Source organism: Piliocolobus tephrosceles, chromosome 5 (assembly GCF_002776525.5).
Source record: "Piliocolobus tephrosceles isolate RC106 chromosome 5, ASM277652v3, whole genome shotgun sequence".
Lineage (NCBI taxonomy): Eukaryota > Metazoa > Chordata > Mammalia > Primates > Cercopithecidae > Piliocolobus > Piliocolobus tephrosceles.
Window position 1 is genome coordinate 107237981 of NC_045438.1, and position 21537 is coordinate 107259517.

At 34.9% G+C, this 21537-nt stretch overlaps 1 protein-coding gene across 1 annotated transcript in view; it reads left to right on the forward strand.

Annotated features, from left to right (window-relative positions):
* EYS (eyes shut homolog) overlaps positions 1-21537 on the forward strand; it is a 1801461-nt gene that overhangs the window by 567340 nt on the left and 1212584 nt on the right. Inside the window, exons 11-13 of the mRNA XM_026455461.1 lie at positions 3763-4022; positions 13964-14060; positions 14243-14350. Coding sequence (XP_026311246.1) covers positions 3763-4022; positions 13964-14060; positions 14243-14350 — 465 coding nt within the window. The remainder of the gene's footprint in view (positions 1-3762; positions 4023-13963; positions 14061-14242; positions 14351-21537) is intronic.

Here is a 21537-nt window from a genome sequence, read left to right on the forward strand (position 1 = left end):
CCTGTAGGTATGATGTAAACAAAGTCACTAGTAGTTACTTTGTTCCTTGGAACTTTATTTTTCTACAAAACATCCATGTTATCCCCGTAGGACTCAGCCTTGGCATTATGAGTCCTCTTGACATACAGCCACATTCTTTCCTGAGGATTTGATCCTTGTAATGACACCACATGAGGTCTTAGGCCACCTGTTATGAGAGAAGATAAAACAAACCTTCAGCACATATGCCAAATAGGCAAGAATTGTCGGTTTTTCTTAGGAAACTCTTAAATTAACCAAGTTGAAATTACGTACTCAGAATACAATAAAGAGAAAAAACATAAATACTTGTGCAATACCCTCAAGACCTGTGATCATGATGTGGTAGTGACTATGATTTTAGAAAGTATTAATTCTCTAGCTTTTCTTCTTTTAAAATCGTCGTAATATATTAACTGAGTCCTGTTACGTGACTGAATAGTGATATTTACAGTGATGTTATTTAAAGTAAAATAAATGCACTGAAGTTGTTTTCTTAAGATGGGTAATACCCAATTTTAACATTATTTCACAAAATGTTTAAAGGAATGATACTAGATTTAAAACATGTATTTAAAAAAAGAAAACAAAAAAACAGGAACTTGAGAGGAGGAGATCTGGATTCTAAGTTCCATTTGCTTAACCTCATGACTTTGGATACATCCCTGTTTTCCTTTGAACTTCCACCTATCTCATCGGTAAAGTGAGAATAAGAATGTCTCTTCTACGTATTGCAAAAGCTTTATTGAAAGTATCAAATTGGATAATATATTTGGCAATTTTAAAATGTGATGTAATGATCAAAAATTAAAAAGAAGTACTACTGAAAGTTAAAGAAGTATTTATTGTTGAGATACACTTTATATTTAGTCTCATAGGTCAGAAAACATATTCTTAAAACTTCCGTGACAGGATCTAGTAAACAGTGTAGGTGACCAGGCAATGCAGATTCCAGGCAGTATATACACTTTTTATTCATCATCCCATTTAATCTTTAACACAATTCTCTTAGAGTACCAATTTCATTAAACTCTCTGATCCTCAACTTCCTAAGTGAGAGAGTGCCGATACGTTGATCTGATTCCAACATTGAGGACCTTGTATCAGTCAATTCTTATAGTATTGTCAACCTTTATTATATTGACGTCATAATGTGGAGATTTAGATCATTCTTACACATTCAGGAACCAGAAGCTTAATGGTGGAGGCAAACCGTGAATATGGTTTTAACACAAGATAGTATATATGATGAGTTCCTAAAGTGTGTGGCAAGCAAATTTTAGAGCAAAGTGAAATAATTTATAGGATTAGAAATAGGTAAGAGTATAGTTTTTTGTTGTTGTTGTTGTTGTTGTTGTTGTTGTTTTGTAGATGCTCAATTTCAGTAATGGGACATAGGAGATAAAGATAAAAAATAGCACCTTAGAAACTTTTATAAGTGAAAGTATGCCCTGAAAATTATATCAGAACAACAAACTGAACGAGGACTCTCCAGGTAAACTAGAATGGAAAGTCACAAAAATAATTAGAGCATTTTGGTTTTCAGAAGAAAAAAAAAAATACTAAGTAAATAACTTAACCTTAAGTATATATTTTTTATATTATAAAGGTATGAATTTTTTCAGTCATAAATTTTGCCTTGTGCAAGCATACTTCACAAAGAAATGTGCAATTAGCATGATAGCAATTACTTTCTGCCCACAACCAATTAAACAAAATTTAGACAGCTGTGAAATCAATTGGCTTACAGTACATTGTATTTAAACTTATTGAACTAGTAAAGACTTCATTATTCAATTATGTCTAATACTATTTTGCCAATTATTCATTTTAGTTTTTATTTCAATGGTAGCTATATCTATTTAGAATTCAATTTCAGATGTTGTTGCAAGTCATTTATTCAATTGTCTCCTCCAATATATTGGTATCCTATGTATTTATAATTACAAAAGGGCCTTGATACATCTGGGGCTTTGAAACTGCAAATTAGGTGACTCTTTTCTTTCTTCCTTCCTTCTTTCCTTCCTCCTTGCTCCCCTCCATTTAGTAAGATATTCTGTATAATAAAGTAGGTTACATGATCTCAACACTATGATTTTTTAAAAGTTATCTTAAAAATCTAATCTATCATTAAATATACTTTTTGAAAATAATTGTTCTAATATTTCCTGTGCTTGTTTCATGATTCATAACTTGCATAATAATAAAGTTGCTCAAGATTTGGAACTCGACCTTGCCCACAAATTGACACAAATTCTCTCCTTGAACACACCTACAGTTTGTGATTGATTTCCATTTACCCAGCTGATGGACTACCCCTCTCTCTCTTTGCATTTACTCTCTATCTGCAGGCTTCACTATAACCTTTCCATTTCCCTCAAATGGACACTGTTTGTGTAAAAAACTTTCCCCCTCCTGTCTGCTGGGATTTTTCTCGTCAGAGGAGGACTAGCCTAGTTTCGAGGATGATGACTAGCCAAAGTGGTATTTGAAAATAATGACAGATACTAGATGGAGGACTAGACTGAGCTAGAAGCCTGTGATATATGGATAACTTCCATATGCTTTATTTTTCATTTGTTTGCTTTCCCTTCAATTATCCCAAATTATTCAAATATTAATACAAATTTAGTTCAACCCACGGAAAGCATTATGGAGATTTCTCAAAGAACTAAAAATAGAGCTACCATTTGACCCAAAAATCCCACTACCGAGCATCCACCCAAATAAAAAGAAGTCATTCTACCAAAAAGACAACTTCACTCATATATTTATCATAGTGCTATACACAAGAGCAAAATCATGGAACCAACCTAGCTGTCTATCAATGGTGGACTGGATAAAGACAATGAGATGCGTATACACTATGGAATCCTACAAAACCATAAAAAGAATTAAATCATTTCATTTGCAGCAATATGATTGCAGCTAGAGGCTATTATCCTTAGTGAATTAATACAGAAACAGAAAATATAATACCATATTTTTTCACTTGCAAATGGAAGCTAAACAATGGGTACACATGGACATAAAAATGGAAACAATAGAGGCTGAGAACTCCAAAAGTGAGCAGGGAAGGAGAAGCGTAAGTGTTGAAAATCTACCTATTGGGTTCTGTGTTCACTGTTTGGGCAATGGGTTCAACAAAAGCCTGAACTACAGCATTATGCAATATATCTGTGTTACAAACCTGCCCATGTAAGCCCTGAATCTAAAATTTTTTAAAAAGAAAAGATATTTTTAAATATGCATTTCAAATGATTCAACAAATAGACACAAAGCCATAAACAGATGCTTAACATAAATTAACACCTGTTATATACTCTGGCTGATGACAAGAATTTCACATATTGCTAAGGACACTGAATTAAATAGCATTTAAGGCTTATAAATAGTGATCTCATCTGTAAAACTTATTTCGTATTAACTAATTCATAGGAAAATTTTGCTCAATTGGTAATTTAGCTCAATAGTTGTTCTCTGATGTGTCTCAGAGGCCTATGTTAGAAATTTGCTAATGCTTTACAAATCTTATTTCAGCCAATGTGGTAAGTTTTATGGTAATATATATTATATTGTCACAGAAAATTAGGCAAAAATATTTTAAAGCTATGTGTTATTTATTACTCCTGTTATAAATTTAAAAGCACCACATACTATTAGTTCAAGGGATTAATTAAAAATACAAAAAGTAAACTTGTAAAACGAGTTCACACTTCTTAAAATTTTAATATTTTATTTCAGGTGTGAGTGTACATCTGGATGGACTGGACAGAACTGTAGTGAAGAAATAAATGAATGTGACTCTGATCCATGCGTGAATGGAGGTCTTTGTCATGAATCTACCATCCCTGGACAATTTGTGTGTCTGTGCCCACCCCTTTATACTGGACAGTTTTGCCACCAACGCTATAACCCTTGTGACCTACTTAATAACCCTTGCAGAAACAACTCAACATGCTTAGCTTTGGTAGATGGAAATCAGCATTGTATTTGTAGAGAAGGTAAGAACTGATATAGATTTTAATGGTTTTAAATAATTACTTAATTAGTTTGTGTATTTATTGTGCCTATGGGATGATGGCCTCTTCAAATGGGTTAGAAAAACCCTATGCACATTGTGGGTAGAGGAGTATCTAACTTCAAATCCTGTTATAAAAATATAATAGAGAAATACACCAAAGGAGTTAATGTAAGAATTCACTATTGGGAAGAGGGAAAAGAGTAAAGCTTTACAGCTTTTTGGCCCTTTTTTTCTTTCAGAAGTTGTCTCTCCTTTAATAACAGTTTCTCTTTTCTGAACAGTCCTGTTCATGCAGTGTTCATGACAATAGCAGTTAGTTAGAGATGGGCATGGATATAATTGAAGGTAATGAAATGTCTTAGTTTACATTTTCTTCTGGAGCTATCAAAATATTACTTCTTTCTACTTAGATTGTTTACTTACAATCACATAACTTTGGTGGCTGCTTAGTCTCATAAGAGAAATCCTATGCAAGAAAGAATGAGCAGTTCAAATAATACTTTTGGAGTTCCTGGATCCAACCATATTTCCTGAATTCAGGAAATATCCTGAAGCCAGGTTATTTCTGGCTTTCTGGGTCATATCAGCCAATAACTCTGCTTATATCATTAAACTTTCTTGATTGGGGTCTCTTCATGTGCAAGTGAAGAAAGTCTTATTGATGCACAGTGGTTTAGGTACATGTTCACTGTTCATGTGTTGATGGTTACTCACAAGCAATTATGATTTTCAATGGAAATGCTTCTGCTCCAAAACACATGGCCAGTTTTCAGAATAACTAGATGTGTCATAAGCATAATATAAAAAACACATTGTGTTTGGAGGTCCACAACTGCAATTTATTTTCTAATATTCACCTGTGGTTTCATGTTTTCCTCCCTCTCACTGGCCCTTAAGGGAGTCTCTTAATGATAAGGATGTCACTTACTTACTCTTCTGTTCAAAAAAGCCAGTTTAGATGACTTTAGTTAAATAGGTGTCTAATTCAAAGCTATTTCCATTTGTTTTTGCAAATCCTCTAAATTTTTCTTAAGATATTAACCTTTTTTAAGGATTTTGAGGCAAGTCCTTGAAACTGTATACATGACAGAAACTTCTGGGTCTTCTGAAAGATTAAAACTAAAAGCTAGAAAACCATCAATATTTTGCAAAAATGGCATGGGCTTTATCAACCATGTGAAAGAATGTTTTCAAGAATGAGACAGGTAAAACAAGATAGAGAAGAAAAAATACAAGGGGAGCATTTGATGCCCAGACAAATTTAGTAATTATGAAGAACATAATTCCAACAAGTAAATAGTTTTCCTTTTAGCAAACTTTGAGAGTGAAACTTGTTGAAAATTATTGAATATCAGTGAGGCGAATTTATTTAGTAGAACAATTCTACTAAACATTCTACTACATAGAAGTTTTTTTACTTAATAAAATTATTATTTCTGAGAATATAAGTAGCTAAGTAAAATAGAAAAAAATCACAGAACATAAATATTAGATAGATATTTATTGAGAAGGCCATAGTATATTTATTCACTTTAGGTAAACCTCCTTTGTTTTTACCAGAGATAATTTTCTACAAAGTGGGTGTTGTTTTCAAACCTTAATATTTTAAAAATTAATTTGCTATTTATAAGTGCATTTAATACATTTATAAAATATAGTGATATTTCTTTCCTGCTATGGGGTCAGAGAAAGAAAGTTTAGAAACATTATAAAACCTTCTAGTCATATATTGAACCAGTAATGATATCTGCTGTCCCCTTGAACATTAACAAAGATGTCATGGGGAGAATTTAGATTTCACTATTATTAAATGAAGGAAATCGTATTTCCCCTTAGTATTTTATCATTGTACTTAAGTCAAATCAAAGCTTTGGCTAGAGTGGAAGGTGGACACAGTGAATTATGTGTTTATTCCTTTGTGATTGCGATTCAGTACAAAGAGATACTTGAAGTGCACATCATTTTTTAGTGAATTTGCATCTGTGTTTTTCTAAACCTAATTGTGGAGTATGTTTCTGTAAATCAGATCTGACTACTGTAATAATGTGTCTTTAGTAGTTTTAAGTTCTGTAGCAGATCAAAAATTAAAGGCTGTAACATTGCTTTTAAAAACTACCTCAGAAAATTCAAAAGAAGTTGACTGCATCATTTTAGAAGCTTTGACTGGGTTACTTTAACAGCTTTATTTAAGATAGGTTCTATGTTAAAGCCAGTATATTGTTTTTAAAAGAACATATTTTATCAAATTTAATTCTCACAAGTATCAACATTTAGAACTACAAAGAATTCCAATACTTAACATCTACAGATATGATTTGGAAGCTCCACTGGATCTCTTTGTGAGTTGTTGGTGTTTGTCAATTGACTAAAACAGGACATCAGAGTAGAAATGTAAAGCTTTAGGCTAAGGATTCAGCATATGTATTTCTGAATTTGTTTTCACAGTTTTAGTCAGTCTATAGGGTCTCTCACTAGATAAATGTGAGTATGGATAAAATTTCAGCCAGAGTAACAACGCGACTATATGTTAGACAACTATGTTAGAAATGACATTCAAATTCACTCTGAAGGACCAGCAAGTAGAATAACTGATACTTTGGGGTTTATGTCAAACTGCTTGCTTAGCAGGTAAACTATTTTGGTTAATGTGATTGAAATGTATAGTAAAAATGATCTAATCCTTTTTGCAAAGTAAGCTACTTAAAAAATTATCAGTATAGTTAAGCACCGGAACTATTTTGATCCTGCTTTGTGAGATAAATAAAGGGCAATGCTTCCGTCTTCTGACTAGAACTGAGGTGATTAATTGGGTCTCTATGAATAGTGAACATTTTCTACAGGTAAATGAGGAGGCAAAAGAGCATGCAACACTAATAATTCAATATGTTTATTTTATATAAAATCTTATTAGTTTGGCACAATGTAAGAAAAAACATTGCTTTAATAAACAGAAAAACAACACATAGAAAGGCACATTTTGTAAGATTTCTATAAACAAATGGGTTTTATTTTTGACACCTCAATAGTGTTAGCTTTAATTATTTAGTATGTAATGAATTTACACACCTAGAAATTTATTGTAACCAACTTTTTCTGCCTCTATAAACTGTACTCTGTACACAAATACATGTCTGTCTTGTAACTGCATGTTGGTAGTGTTCTAGAAATTTTAAAAATATTATTAACTGATTCAACAAACGTATTGATTTCCTATGATGTGTCAAGTCTTGAGATAGGTTCTGGAAAAATTAAATATGGTGAAGATATGCCCTCAGGAATTTTAAGTTTAAAGGAGAGACACACCAGTTAATCATTAAAGTACAATGCTGTAAAAGCTTTTGATAGTGACAGGAGGCAGTCAAATGCCTAGACAGATAAGGATAGGTACCTGGTGAAACATCACCTCCAAGCCAATGACAGTTTAAAGCCTGAAAGCTAAGCTATAAGTTAAATCCTCAGACCAGATTGAGAACTTGTCTTCCTGTTTGGCAGTGCTTTCCTCTGATTGATCCCCACCCTTCACCTATTTTACATACACTTACCCTTTCCTAATTGGTTTTCCTCACTGTTGTACCCACCTTTGAGTCTTGTCTTCATTTTAACTTTTGCATACTCACAAACCAATCAGCGCACACTCCCCATCCTGTGTCTATAAAAACCCCAGACTCAGTCAGTAGAAGATGAGATGGCCTGACTTTGGGGAAGAGACAGCCTGCCTTCAGGTTGTACAGGAAGACAACCTGTCCTACTTATACCCTCTCAAGCTCCCCTCTCCTCTGAGACCTGTTTTCATCACTCAATACAATTCTCCACCTTCACCACCCTTCAGACATCTGCATGACCTCATTCTTCTTGGACACCAGACAAGAGCTTGGGACCCTCTGAGTACGGGTACCCAGAAAGGCTGTCCAACCAGCCCTTTGCCCTCCCTGGCAGAGGGCAGCCACCCATGTGATGAGACAAGGGACCAGCTGAGCTGCTAACACACTGCTGTCCGTGAATGGTGGAACTAAAGGAGCACTGTAACGTCCCCTCTGGGGCTTCAGCGTCACAAGCACATTAGTGGCCAGTGAGGTCCTGCACTCACTGGCTCACGTGCTCCCTCCCCCAAAGGCTTGAGCATAGTGGACCCAGTAGATGGGGCACCCTTCCCACAAGTCTGGCAAATGGGCTGAGAAAAATCCTGCATCACTTCCACATTTATGCCAGAAATATGCACAAGGGATGACAAGTTGTGGATACATAATATTGCTTTCTCATTTCTGTTGACAACTTTTAGTTATGTTCTGCATGATTTATAAGAGGGTCTCCAGCATATGAAGCCTCAGTTGCCCACAACAATTATGTGCTCATTAAACCACTCCCTTCCCTGCTTTATTTTCCACTCCCTTGCAATAATTCCTGGGATGTGGGATGACCTCTCAAATAAACTTCTTGTGAGAAAATCATTGCCCCAGACTTTTTTTTTTTTAAGAACTCAAGCTAAGACACATAGTAAATTCCATCCCCTGGTAACTATGGTTTACCTAAGTCTGGGCATGCATGTGACTGAAATATTGGCATTCAGACCCCTTCTTTGGAATTGATGCTGAGAGAAGAGGCCTTCTCTTTCTGCCAGATGTTTTCAATTGGTACAGTCAACGACCATGTTCTCTTCATGTGGAGATGATATGTATATAGTAGGATAGAATTGTTTGGGAAAGAAGGAATCCTGGAGGAACTTACAGTTCTTACTTCAATTTTGTGAACTGCCTGATACACCTCTCAGCCAGGTTACCAATAAATCTCACTTCCTAACTAAGTTAATGTTTTTGTTTATATTGTTTATGGCCAGTAGAGTAATGGCTAAGACATAATGTGAAGGCAAAGAGTTAATTTAAATGGGAAAGGTTGAATAAACTGGTTTCAACTTCAAGCTGGTAGAAATAAAATACAAATTTTATCACTTGAGGGCCAGGCACAATAGCTCACACTTGTAATCCCAGCACTTTGGGAGACTAAGGCAGGAGGATTACTTGAGGCCAAGAGCTCCAGACAAGCCTGGTCAACATATCTATCTCTACAAATTAATTTTTAAAAACTTACAGTGTGTGGTGGTTCATGCCTGCAGTCCTAACTGCTCAGGAGTCTAAAGCAGGAGGGATCATTAGAACCCAGGAGTTTAGGGTTACAGTGAGAACTTCATCTTGGGCAACAGAGCAGGACCTTGTCTCTAACAAAATAATAATAATAATAATAAAACCCACAAAACCACATGAAGATTAAGAAGATAGAGAGGACTTCAGATGAAATGCATGCGAGTGTGTGTATTTGTAGCATACAGTAGAATTATTATGTTAGCATGTGTGTGTGTAGCCTAGAAATATGTCAAGAATTAAATCATTTCTTCTAATGGTCTTTTTATGAATGGTTCTTTTTGTTTCTTCTTTGAATTATCTATTTCTCAGTTTATAGGCAAAAAATTACCGTATCAAATACTTCTTAATTTAATCTAAAGAGCTTAGTTTCTAAAACAGCCACTTTGTATGTCTTCAAGGTGAGAGAAGCAGACGTTTCTTTAAATGACAGGATTAAAATGTGGCAAAGATACCTTGCAAGAGCTGTAGTGAAAGCAGAATCAGATCATTTACATGTGCTATTGATTTACAATTGGGATCCTAAGCTTGATGGAATTGTAGTATCACAGGAGACAAGTAGTTGCATTTAAATGTGTCTATTACTCCAGTATATATACTATCATTATGTTAATTCTACATTACCTAAGGTATACAAGTACAAATACCAAATAAATGTGTCATTTGACAAAATAGTTTGTATAAATTAGAAATTACTCCTGTTGACAATTAAAAACAGGTACACATGTTGTAGTACATACCTATTAAGGTTAATAGCTGTAGAAATTTGAATTTAGAAAATTCCTTAAAGAAAATACACACATAATTAAACAAAACATGTTAAATATTTATTACATTCTAAAATATTAGCTTTTCTTTTTTTTAAGTTCACTTTAAAAATAGGTATTAAACATCTTATTAGGGACTATTGGAAATATTAGTTCTATATATTCATATTTCATAGTTTTTAAAGTTAAATTTGAAGAATTACTTATATTGATTATTTTAGAAAATCTTAATATTTGAATACAAATATTTTTCAATAAAATAAAATTTAAAAAATCTGACTTGCTAAGAGAAACTTCTGAGGTGTTTTTTGTTTTCTTTTTATCAAGCTTTTAAATCCAGAGAAATTAGATTATTTAAGAATAAATAGAAATAATACATTTAATACATTTGAAAGAGAAACATTTTTAAGTGTTTGAGTTTTTATTTAAAAATGTATTATTTTTAACTACCTTGTTTGAATTCATGCTATGATATATGCTAGTTTTTTCCCTATTTACATTCATTTCAAATTACTCCAACTAATACCAGCTCTGAAGTGGAGATTGTTAAAATATAGTCCTGAACAATAAAATGCTATGTAAAATTTTTTTAATGAAAATTTCATTATTGTACTCTGTTCCAAACATTACCTTCTAGAGCATAAACTGCAAAAAGGCTGAATTTGTTAGAAAGGAAAAATATTGATTAATTTTAAAAAATAATACCTATAATCCAGATTGATTTAGATCTTATATTTGTGCAGTAGGCTTTAAAATGTAATTTTGTATATTTTGGAAGAACAAGGGCAGAAGTATAAAAATATCATTTACTAACCATTCATATGTATTATCATACACAGATGAGACAGTATAAGAAAAGGACCAAGACAGTATCCATTTGAGAATGCTTCACTTTTAATGCATGTGAAGATCCTCACTGTAGTTAGCTAAGTAGGGTCAACCGAATAGTTCTGAGTAGGAATAAAGAACAGGGGGACAGCATAATATTAGTAATACTAAACTTTCTTTTTGCATAGTTTCTTACCTGTAACTTCATATATTCAAAACAAGAACCTTTCACAGAAATGAATGACAACTTCTAACACCAAGGATTATAGAATATGTAGTTTGGGATTAAGTATACAGTCATGTATTGCTTAAAAAAGGGGATATATCCTGAGAAATGTATCACTAGGCAATTTTGTTGTGTGAACAACATAGAGTGTCCTGACACAAACCTAGATGAGATACCCTACTGCATTTACAGGTCCATTATAATCTTTGAAGATCATTGTCGCTAAAAATGTGGTCTGTCATTGACCAAAATGTTGTTATGCAGCACGTGACTGTATGCACACTTCACTCTTTTTTTTTTTTTTTTTGTATTTTTTTTTTTTTTTTTTTTTTAGTAGAGACGGGGTTTCACCGTATTAGCCAGGATGGTCTCGATCTCCTGACCTCGTGATCCGCCTGTCTCGGCCTCCCAAAGTGCTGGGATTACAGGCTTGAGGCACCGCGCCCGGCCCACTTCACTCTTAAAATCTGTAAAACATAAGCTCTCTCAGCAAAGCTTTGCTTTATTTTGAATGCAATCCACATGTACTTTATTTTTTCTCCCAATGTCTACTGCATTTCAGCAATCTCATTTCCTCAACCCATTGACATATGTTGCTAGTTGGTAACAAAACTCCATCTCAGAAATGTCAAATTTAATGAATATGACAAAATCATGGGAAACAAGGTTATCCTGTGAACTACCCAAGGTCCTGAGCCTTGAGTGTTCTAATTCATCAGCACAGCTGAAATCATGGAGACTCACTCATACTTCTTTATAGCCAGTCAGTGTCCCTGAGTTCCACTGCCTCAAAAGAACATTTCTAAGAATCATTTTAGTGTCAAAATGCCCTGCCTCCCAGAGAAAACTAACCAGGCTTAAAGTAGGAATGGTGAAATGCACTCAACTTTTTAAATTTTTAACTTGTGAAAAATCTAACCTCAATCAAATACTTAAAGAATTAAACATCTTTTGAAAATAGAATCTAAGTTGTTTATATCTGTACTGTGGCATTTACAACCTAAATATAGAAAACAGCAATGGTGATTAAAGAATGATGAAGCATGTTGGAACAATTACAAGTTGCTCACCTAAAGTGAGGAGAGCCGTATTAACTTGGAAGTAATTCATTTTAACTTTGTTTCTAATACTGAGGATACAACATCTAGTGTATGAACGAACTACAAAAGTGTAACTTCAGAGATTCATTTGCAGGCTGTGAGAAATGAGTAAGAAAAATAAAGCACATTAAAAATATTGCTTGTCCTGAAGAATACCTAGTCTGCTAGTCACATAAGTATCGTGGCTTACTCACAATTAGTGTTTCATAGTGGGTGATCATTCCATCTTTTAAATGTTTACCTATCATTGTTGTTATGTTTTAAATAAATTTCTTTTAGATATCATGTAGTTTCTTCTGTTATTTAGTCTGCTTCTACTTTCAAATTGGAGTTTTTAAAAATCATATTTAATATAATTTTTGATATGTGTGGCTATAAATACACCATCTAGCTATTTGTTTTTTATTTGTTATATCTGTACTTTAATTTTCTTTTCTGTTTTCTTTTGGATTATGTAACTTTTAGTTTTCCATGTTATATCCTACCAAGGAGGCAGCCAGATTTCATAAGGTGTAACACCAAGCCTCCCTGTTACATTGCAATGGGAGGCAGGTTTGGAGTTTGATCCAGTGGTAGACACCACAGAGAATGGCATTGACTGTGGCATGGTATGATATGAAAAGATGAAGTAGGTCAGTCAATTCCATGTTCTATGATGGGAATCTGAGTGACAAAATACTGAGAGAATTTTTCATTGAACAGTTGATGCTGAAGCTGAAATGTCATAATATAGACAGAGACCAAGAAAACTGTGCTATATCATTTGCATGCCAATATTACAAGTGATTTGAAACTGAACATGTTGAGATATTTGTGATAGAAAGAGAAGAAAAAGTGATACGAGAAGGATAAAGGACAGGCACTATGAAAGGAAGACAGCCATTCCTGGATAGCTAGACTATGCTTCCCTTTAAATGCTTCTTAGTTCCAATTCCAGTCTATGTGTATGCCAACAATGAATAGTTTCCTTAAAATAACTTGAATGACTCTTTGTTCCTCAAACTAAATTAGCCTGATTGCATATTGACATTTAGAGTATTGTATAATGTGGCTGAACTTATTTAGGGCTTGGTAATATCACTGAAAAAGCAAAATAAAGGGAAATCTTATTTCTTACATGTTTGAATTAGTACAGAAAAAATATGAACAAGAAAAATGGTTTTAAGCATATACTTTATTATACGTAGTCAATATATAACCATAGAATTGTTTAACTGTTTATTATAAATATTAATATATTTCATTGTATTGTAAAACGTGATTACATGCAGGTTTTTTCTGACACAAATGAGTTGAAGTAATTACAACTGTTTTTTTATCAGCCTGTATAATTTTCTTTCACGTTCATTTTTTTTAATATAACTGGCGTGTGTTTAAATGGATGACTGATTATGTAGCTATGAATCAAAATAATTTGTTTTCTTTGAATCACTTAGATATAAAAAGCAATTAAGTAATTTGCCTCATCTGCTAACTGCCTTGAATAAATTTGATCATTGAAGCTCAATTTTACTTTAAGATTGGTCATCACATTAATTCATTTGCTTTCCAGATCATTTCAGTTCTTCTTGTTCAGACATTTAAATACTTTAAAACAACAGCAACATTAGCAACATATCTACCTTCTCAGAGGATTTAGTAGAGTATTCCTCCCTTGAATCTTTCATTTAAACTGATTAATCTAGAAACTGGTATGTTTTTATGCACACATTATGTGAAATGGAGTTTTATGAGAAGCTCGAGATTATTTTCTTTTTCCCTTTTTAACCTCCATTATGAATGTATTCTTTAGACTACCACTGATTCTGATTTTTTTACTTTCTAACAAGGATTGCTCATCCATACTCATCTCATACTCTTTGCAGAATTTGAAGGTAAACACTGTGAAATTGATGTGAAAGAGTGCCTCTTCCTTTCCTGCCAGGATTATGGTGACTGTGAAGATATGGTCAACAATTTCAGGTACAGGAAACTAAAAAGTATCTAAATACATGTTTATGTGTCTAGATGTATATAGGTATAGAATTTTAATTGGTGAATTAAGCAACATTTATACTTATTAAAAACTTGCCATGCTACAATTAGTTGAAGCATTGATTTTATACATCTATACTAATGGAGTTACCAAATTTTTTATTTAAAAGGTGTATTTGCAGACCTGGGTTTTCTGGATCTCTGTGTGAAATTGAAATTAATGAATGTTCCTCTGAACCTTGTAAAAATAATGGGACATGTGTGGATCTGACAAACAGGTGAGAAGCTACTTTTTATTAAATTAATTATTTGATATGTATAATTCAGCAAATCATAAAGTGAGCACACATGTGCCCATTATATAACTAAGGCAGCAGATCACTACTGATACATTTGTGCTTGTACCAGTACATCCTCATTTCTCCCATCCAATCACTTATGTCAAAAATCTCAAATTTTTGTTTACAACTCTTGCTGTTAGTTTATAGTACCATTTGTATGTGTGTCTGAACAAAGTGTTCTTTAGTTTCCATGTTAATATAAGCAAAACAATATTGTGTATAGTCTCTGGAAATTGTTGTTGAACATAATATTTTGCCATTCCTGTTGATGCATGTATCTGTTGCTCATTTTTACCTTTTATATAATATTTTATATTAAATATATGCCAAAATTTATCTTTCTACGGATTATAGATATTTGGACTATTTGCTTCTTTTGTCTTACCTACAATGATATTAAAGTTTTCAAATATTTCTCTAAATACACAAGTACTAGTATATCCGAGGTTACATACATAGAAGTAGAATTGTTGAACCATTGGGTAAACATGGTGACGTTTGCTAAATCACATCTATATTTTGTTTCATTTCTTTTGAAAAATACAATTTTTGTACTCTTAGCGGGGAATAAATGTTTTTATTGGCATTTTCAGAATGTTCCATCTTAAGCTGTATGTAAAGTTATATCTTATTGTAGTCTCCCTGCATTCTTATAATAATATGAAGTTTAACAATTTTATGTACATTTTGAGATGTTTAATTTGGCCTTTCTAGAAATGCCTAATTATGGGATCTACCTATATATGTATTTATTTACTTTAAGTTCTGGGATACATGGGCAGAATGTGCAAGTTTGTTACATAGGTATACACGTGCCATGGTGGTTTGCTGTAACCAACAACCCATCAACTACATTAGGTATTTCTCCTAATGCTATCCCCTTGCCCCTCAACAGGCCCCAGTGTGTGATGTTCCCCTCCCTGTGTCCATGTATTCTCATTGTGCAACTCCCACTTATAAGTGAGAACGTGCAGTGTTTGGTTTTCTCTTCTTGTGTTAGTTTGCTGAGAATGATGGTTTCCAGCTTCATCCATATCCCTGCAAAGGACATTAACTCATTCTTTTTTTATAGCTGCATAATATTTCATGGTGTATATGTGCCACATTTCCTTTTTTATCCAGTATAACATTGATGGGCATTTCGGTTCATTCCAAGTCTTTGCTATTGTGAATAGTGCTGCAATATACACACAATGTAGCAGAATGATTTATAATCCTTTGGGTATATACCCAGTAATTGATTGCTGGCTCAAATGGTATATCTAGTTCTAGATCCTTGAGGAATCACCACACTGTCTTCCACAATGATTGAACTAATTTGCACTCCCACCAACAGTGTAAAAGCATTCCTATTTCTCCACATTTTCTCCATCATCTCTCCAGCAGCTGTTGTTCCCTGACTTTTTAATGATCACCATTCTAACTTGCATGAGATGGCATCTCATTGTGGTTTTGATTTGTATTTCTCTAATGACCAGTGATGATGAGCTTTTTTTCATGTTTGTTGGCTGCATAAATGTCTTCTTTTGAAAAGTGTCTGTTCGTATCCTTCACTCACTTTTTGATGGGATTTTTTTTTCTTGTAAATTTGTGTAAGTTTCTTGTAGATTATGGCTATTGGATATTGGCCATTTCTCAGATGGATACATTGCAAAATTTTCTCCCATTCTGCAGGTTGCCTGTTCACTCTGATGATTTATATATATATATATATATATATTTGTATTATTATTATTATTTTTGCTGTGCAGAAGCTCTTTAGTTTAATTAGATCCCATTTGTCAATTTTGACTTCTGTTGCCATTGCTTTTGGCGTTTTAGTCATGAAGTCTTTGCCCATGCCTATGTCCTGAATGGTATTGCCAAGGTTTTCTTCCAGAGTTTTTATGATTTTAGGTCTTACATTTTAATCTTTAATCCATCTTGGGTTAATTTTTGTATAATGTGCAACGAAGGTGTCCATTTTCAGAGTTCTGCATATGGCTAGCCAGTTTTCCCAGCACCATTTATTACATAGGGAATCCTTTCCCCATGGCTTGTTTTTGTCAGGTTTGTTGAAGATCAGATAGTTGTAGATGTGTGACGCTATTTCTGAGGCTTCTGTTCTGTTCCATTGATCTCTATATCCGTTTTGGTACCAGTATCATGTTGTTTTGGTTACTGTAGCCTTGTAGTATAGTTTGAAGTCAGGTAGCGTGGTGCCTCCAGCTTCGATCTTTTGCTTAGAATTGTCTTGGGTATACGGGCTCTTTTTTGGTTCCATATGAAATTTAAAGTTTTTTTTTTTTTTTTTTCCAATAATGGAAGAAAGTCAATGGTAGCTTGATGGGAATAGCATTGAATCTATACATTACTTTGGGCAGTATGGTCATTTTCACCATATTGATTCTTCCTACCCATGAGCATGGAATTTTTTTTTTTTTTTTTTCATTTTTCTGTGTTTCCTTTCTTACTTCCTTGAGCAGAGGTTTATAGTTCCCCTTGAAGAGGTTCTTCACATCACTTGTAAGTTGTATTCCTAGGTATTTTATTCTCTTTGTAGCAATTATGAATGAGAGTTTATTCATGATTTGGTTCTCTGTCTATTAATGTTTGTCTATTAATGTCTATTATAATAGGAATGTTTGTGATTCTTGCACATTGATTTAGTATCCTGAGATTTTGCTGAAGTTGCTCATCAGCTTAAGGAATTTTTGGGCTGAGACGATGGGGTTTTCTAAATATACAGTCATGTCGTTTGCAAACAGAGATAACTTGACTTTCTCTCTTCCTATTTGAATACGCTTTATTTCTTTATCTTGCCTGATTTTGTTATTTACCCAGTAGTCATTCAGGAGCAAGTTGTTCAGTTTCCATGTAGTTGTGCCATTTTGAGTGAGTTTCTTAATCCTGAGTTCTAATTTGTTGCACTGTGGTCTGAGAGACTGTTTGTTGTGATTTTCGTTCTTTTGCATTTATGGAGGAGTGTTTTACTTCCAATTATGTGGTCAATTTTAGAATAAGTGCTACTGGTGCTGAGAAGAATGTATTTTCTGTTGATTTGGGGTTGAGAGTTCTGTAGATATCTATTAGGTCCACTTGGTCTAGAGCTGAGCTCATATCTTGAATGTCCTTGTTAATTTTCTGTCTCATTGATCTGTCTAATATTGACAGTTCGGTGTTAAAGTCTCCCACTATTACTGTGTTGGAGTCTAAGTCTCTTTGTAAGTCTCTAAGTACTTGCTTTATGAATATGGGTGCTCCTGTATTGGGTGCATATATATTTAGTATAGTTAGCTCTTGTTGTTACATTGATCCCTTTACCATTATGTAATGTCATTCTTTGTCTTTTTGATTTTTGTTGGTTAATGTCTGTTTTATCAGTCTTTTTTTTTTTTTTTTTTTTTTTTTGCTTTCCATTTGTTGGTAAATATTCAACCATCCCTTTATTTTGAGCTTATATGTATCTTTGCATATGAGATGCATCTCCTGAATACAGCAGCACACTGATGGTTTTTGACTCTTTATACAATTTGCCTGTCTGTGCTTTTCAATTGGGGCATTTAGCCCATTTACATATAAGGTTAATTTTGTTACGTGTGAATTTGATCCGGTCATTATGATGCTAGTTGGTTATTTTGCCCATTAGTTGATGCAGTTTCTTCATAGTGTCGATGGTCTTTACATTTTGGTTTGTTTTTGCAGGGGCTGGTACCTGTTTTTCCTTTCCATATTTAGTGCTTCCTTCAGGAGTTCCTGTAAGGCAGGCCTGATGGTGACAGAATCCCCCAGCATTTTCTTGACTGTAATGGATTTTATTTCTCCTTCACTTATGAACCTTAGTTTGGCTGGATATGAAATTTTGGGTTGAAAATTCTTTTCTTTAAGAATGTTAAATATTGGTCCCCACTCTTTTCTGGCTTGTAGGTTTTCTGCAGAGAGATCCACTGTTAGTCTCATGGGATTCCCTTTGTGGATAACCTGACCTTTCCCTCTGGCTGCCCTTAAGATTTTTTCCTTCATTTCAGCCTTGGAGAACCTGATGATTATTTGTCTTGGGGTTGCTTTTCTTGAGGAGTATCTTTGTGGTGTTCTCTGTATTTCCTGAATTTGAATATTGGCTTGCCTTGCTAGGTGGGGAAGTTCTCCTGGCTAATATCCTGAAGTATGTTTTCCAATTTAGTTCAGTTCTCCCTGTCACTTTCAGGTACACCAGTCAAATGTAGGTTTAGTCTTTTCACATAATCCCGTATTTCTTGTAGGCTTTGTTTGTTCCTTTTCATTCTTTATTCCCCGATCTTGTCTTCTTGCTTTATTTCATTAAGTTGATTTTCAATCTCTGATATCCTTTCTTCAACTTGATCTATTCAGCTATTGATACTTGTGTATGTTTCACAAAGTTCTCATGCTGTGTTTTTCAGCTTCATCAGGTCATTTATGTTCTTCTCTAAACTGGTTATTCCTCTAACATTTTATCAAGGTTCTTAGCTTCCTTGCATTGGGTTAGAACACGCTTTTTTAGCTCGGAGGAGTTTGTTATTACCCACCTTCTAAAGCCTACTTCTGTCAATTCATCAAACTCATTCTCCATGCAGTTTTGTTCCCTTACTGGTGAGAAATTGTCACCCTTTGGAGGAGTAGAAGCATTCCAGTTTTTTAAATTTTCAGCCTTTTTGTGCTGGTTTTTCCACATCTTTGTGGATTTATCTACCTTTGGTCTTTGCTGTTGGTGACCTTTGGAGAGACTTTCTGCATGGCCATCTTTTCTGTTGATGTTGATGCTATTGCTTTCTGTCTGTTAGATTTCCTTGTAACAGTCAAGCCCCTCTTCTCCAGGTCTGCTAGAGTTTGCTGGAGGTCCACTCCAGACCCTGTTTGCCTGGGTATCACCAGGGAGCCTGCAGAAAAGCAAATATTGCTTCCTGCTCCTTCCTCTGGAACTGCATCCCAGAGGAGCACCCGCCAGATGCCAACCAGAGCTCTCCTGTATAAGGTGTCTGTTGACTCCTGTTGGGCCCTGGACCTATTTGAGGCAGTCTGTTCTTTAGGAGAGCTTGAGCACTGTGCTGGGTGATCCGCTGCTCTCTTCAGAGCTGGCAAGCAGGAACGTTTAAGTCTGCTAAAGCTGCTCCAGCAGCTGTCCCTTCCCTCATGTGCTCTGTCCTAGGAATATGGGAGTTTTATTCATAAGCTCCTGACTGGGGCTACTGCCTTTCTTTCAAAGATGCCCTGTCCAGAGAAGAGGTTTCTAGAGAGGCAGTCTGGCTACAGTGGCTTTCAAGTGCTATAGTGGGCTCCTCCCAGTCCAAACTTCCTGGTGGCTTTGTTCACACTGTGAGGGGAAAACTCCCTACTCAAGCCTCAGCAATGGCAGACGCCCCTCCCTCAACTAAGCTCCAGCATCCCAGGTGGACTTCAGACTGCTGTGGTGGCAGTGCCAATTTCAAGCCAGTGGATCTTAGGTTGCTGGGCTCTGTAGGGGTGGGATCTGCTAAGGAAGACCGCTTGACTCCCTGACTTCAGTCCCCTTTCCATGGGAATGAAGGGCTCTGTCTTGCTGGTGTTTCAGGTGCCACTGGAATACGGAAGAAAAAAAAAAGAAAAAAAATACTCCCGCAGCTAGCTTGGTGTCTGCCCAAACGGCCACCCAGTTTTTTGCTTGAAACCCAGGGTCCTCGTGGTATAGGCACCTGAGGGAACCTCCTGGTCTGTGGGTTTCAATGACCGTGAGAAAAGCATAGTATTTGCGCCAGATAGCACTGTCCCTCACAGCAAGGTCCCTCCAGGCTTCCCTTGGTTAGGAGAGGGAGGCCCCTGACCCCTTGCACTTCCCAGGTGAGGCAATACCCCACCCTGCTTCTGCTTGCTTTCTGTGGGCTGCACCCACTGTCTAACCAGTCACAGGGATATGAACTGGGTACCTCAATTGGAAATGCAGAAATCATCTGCTTCCTGCGTTTGTCTCTCTGGGAGATGCAGACCTGAGTAATTCCTATTCTGCCATCTTGCTGAGTCAGCATCTGCTCTTTAATGTTTTCCTTCTTATTGCTTTGTAAGAATCCTTATCTATGATTTTTTAAATGTCTTTCTTAGTTGTATTTATTGAATATAAGTTCTTATTGAAATAGACACTTCACCTTTATAAGTTATATGTACTAAAACTTAATTTTAATATATTTGAATTAATCTATTACTTAGTATATGGTTTGCAAGTTTCATCTTATATTTAACTTTTCTTTACACTAAGATGAAAGGATTTTTCTCCCTATATTTCCTTTTGAAATAATTAAAATATTCTTTATATGTAGATGCATCAGGCATATTGTATGTGTAAGTATGAGTATGGGTGTAAAGTATTCTTATCTCATTCTTTACACACTTAAAAAACAAACCTAGATTCTTACGTTTATTTTTTTATATAAATGAGCCATTTCTGTTACATGTTAAGTTCATCATTTACTCACTGATCTGTAGTGCCTTCTTGGTTGCAGGTCATGTTTCCACATATGGATATGTCTATTTCTCTATTTCTGTTCTGTTGCTTTAGTTCAGTTACTCATCCATGTGCTAGTGTCATAAATCTTATTACTTACCTTTGAAATATCTCAATACTAGTAGGGCTACCTAATCTTCTTCAGGCAGCTTTAGATATTGTGGCAATTTCTTCTGTTACAATCAACTTGTATTCTTTTTTTTTATTATTATTATTATACTTTAAGTTCTAGGGTACATGTGCATAACGTGCAGGTTTGTTACATATGTATACTTGTGACATATTGGTGTGCTGCACCCATCAACTTGTCAGCAGCCATCAACTCATCATTTACATCAGGTATAACTCCAATGCAATCCCTCCCCCCTCCCCCCTCCCCATAATAGGCCGCAGTGTGTGATGTTCCCCTTCCCGAGTCCAAGTGATCTCATTGTTCAGTTCCCACCTATGAGTGAAAACATGTGGTGTTTGGTTTTCTGTTCTTGCGATAGTTTGCTGAGAATGATGGTTTCCAGCTGCATCCATGTCCCTACAAAGGACACAAACTCATCCTTTTTTATGGCTGCATAGTATTCCATGGTGTATATGTGCCACATTTTCTTAATCCAGTCTGTCACTGATGGACACTTGGGTTGATTCTAAGTCTTTGCGA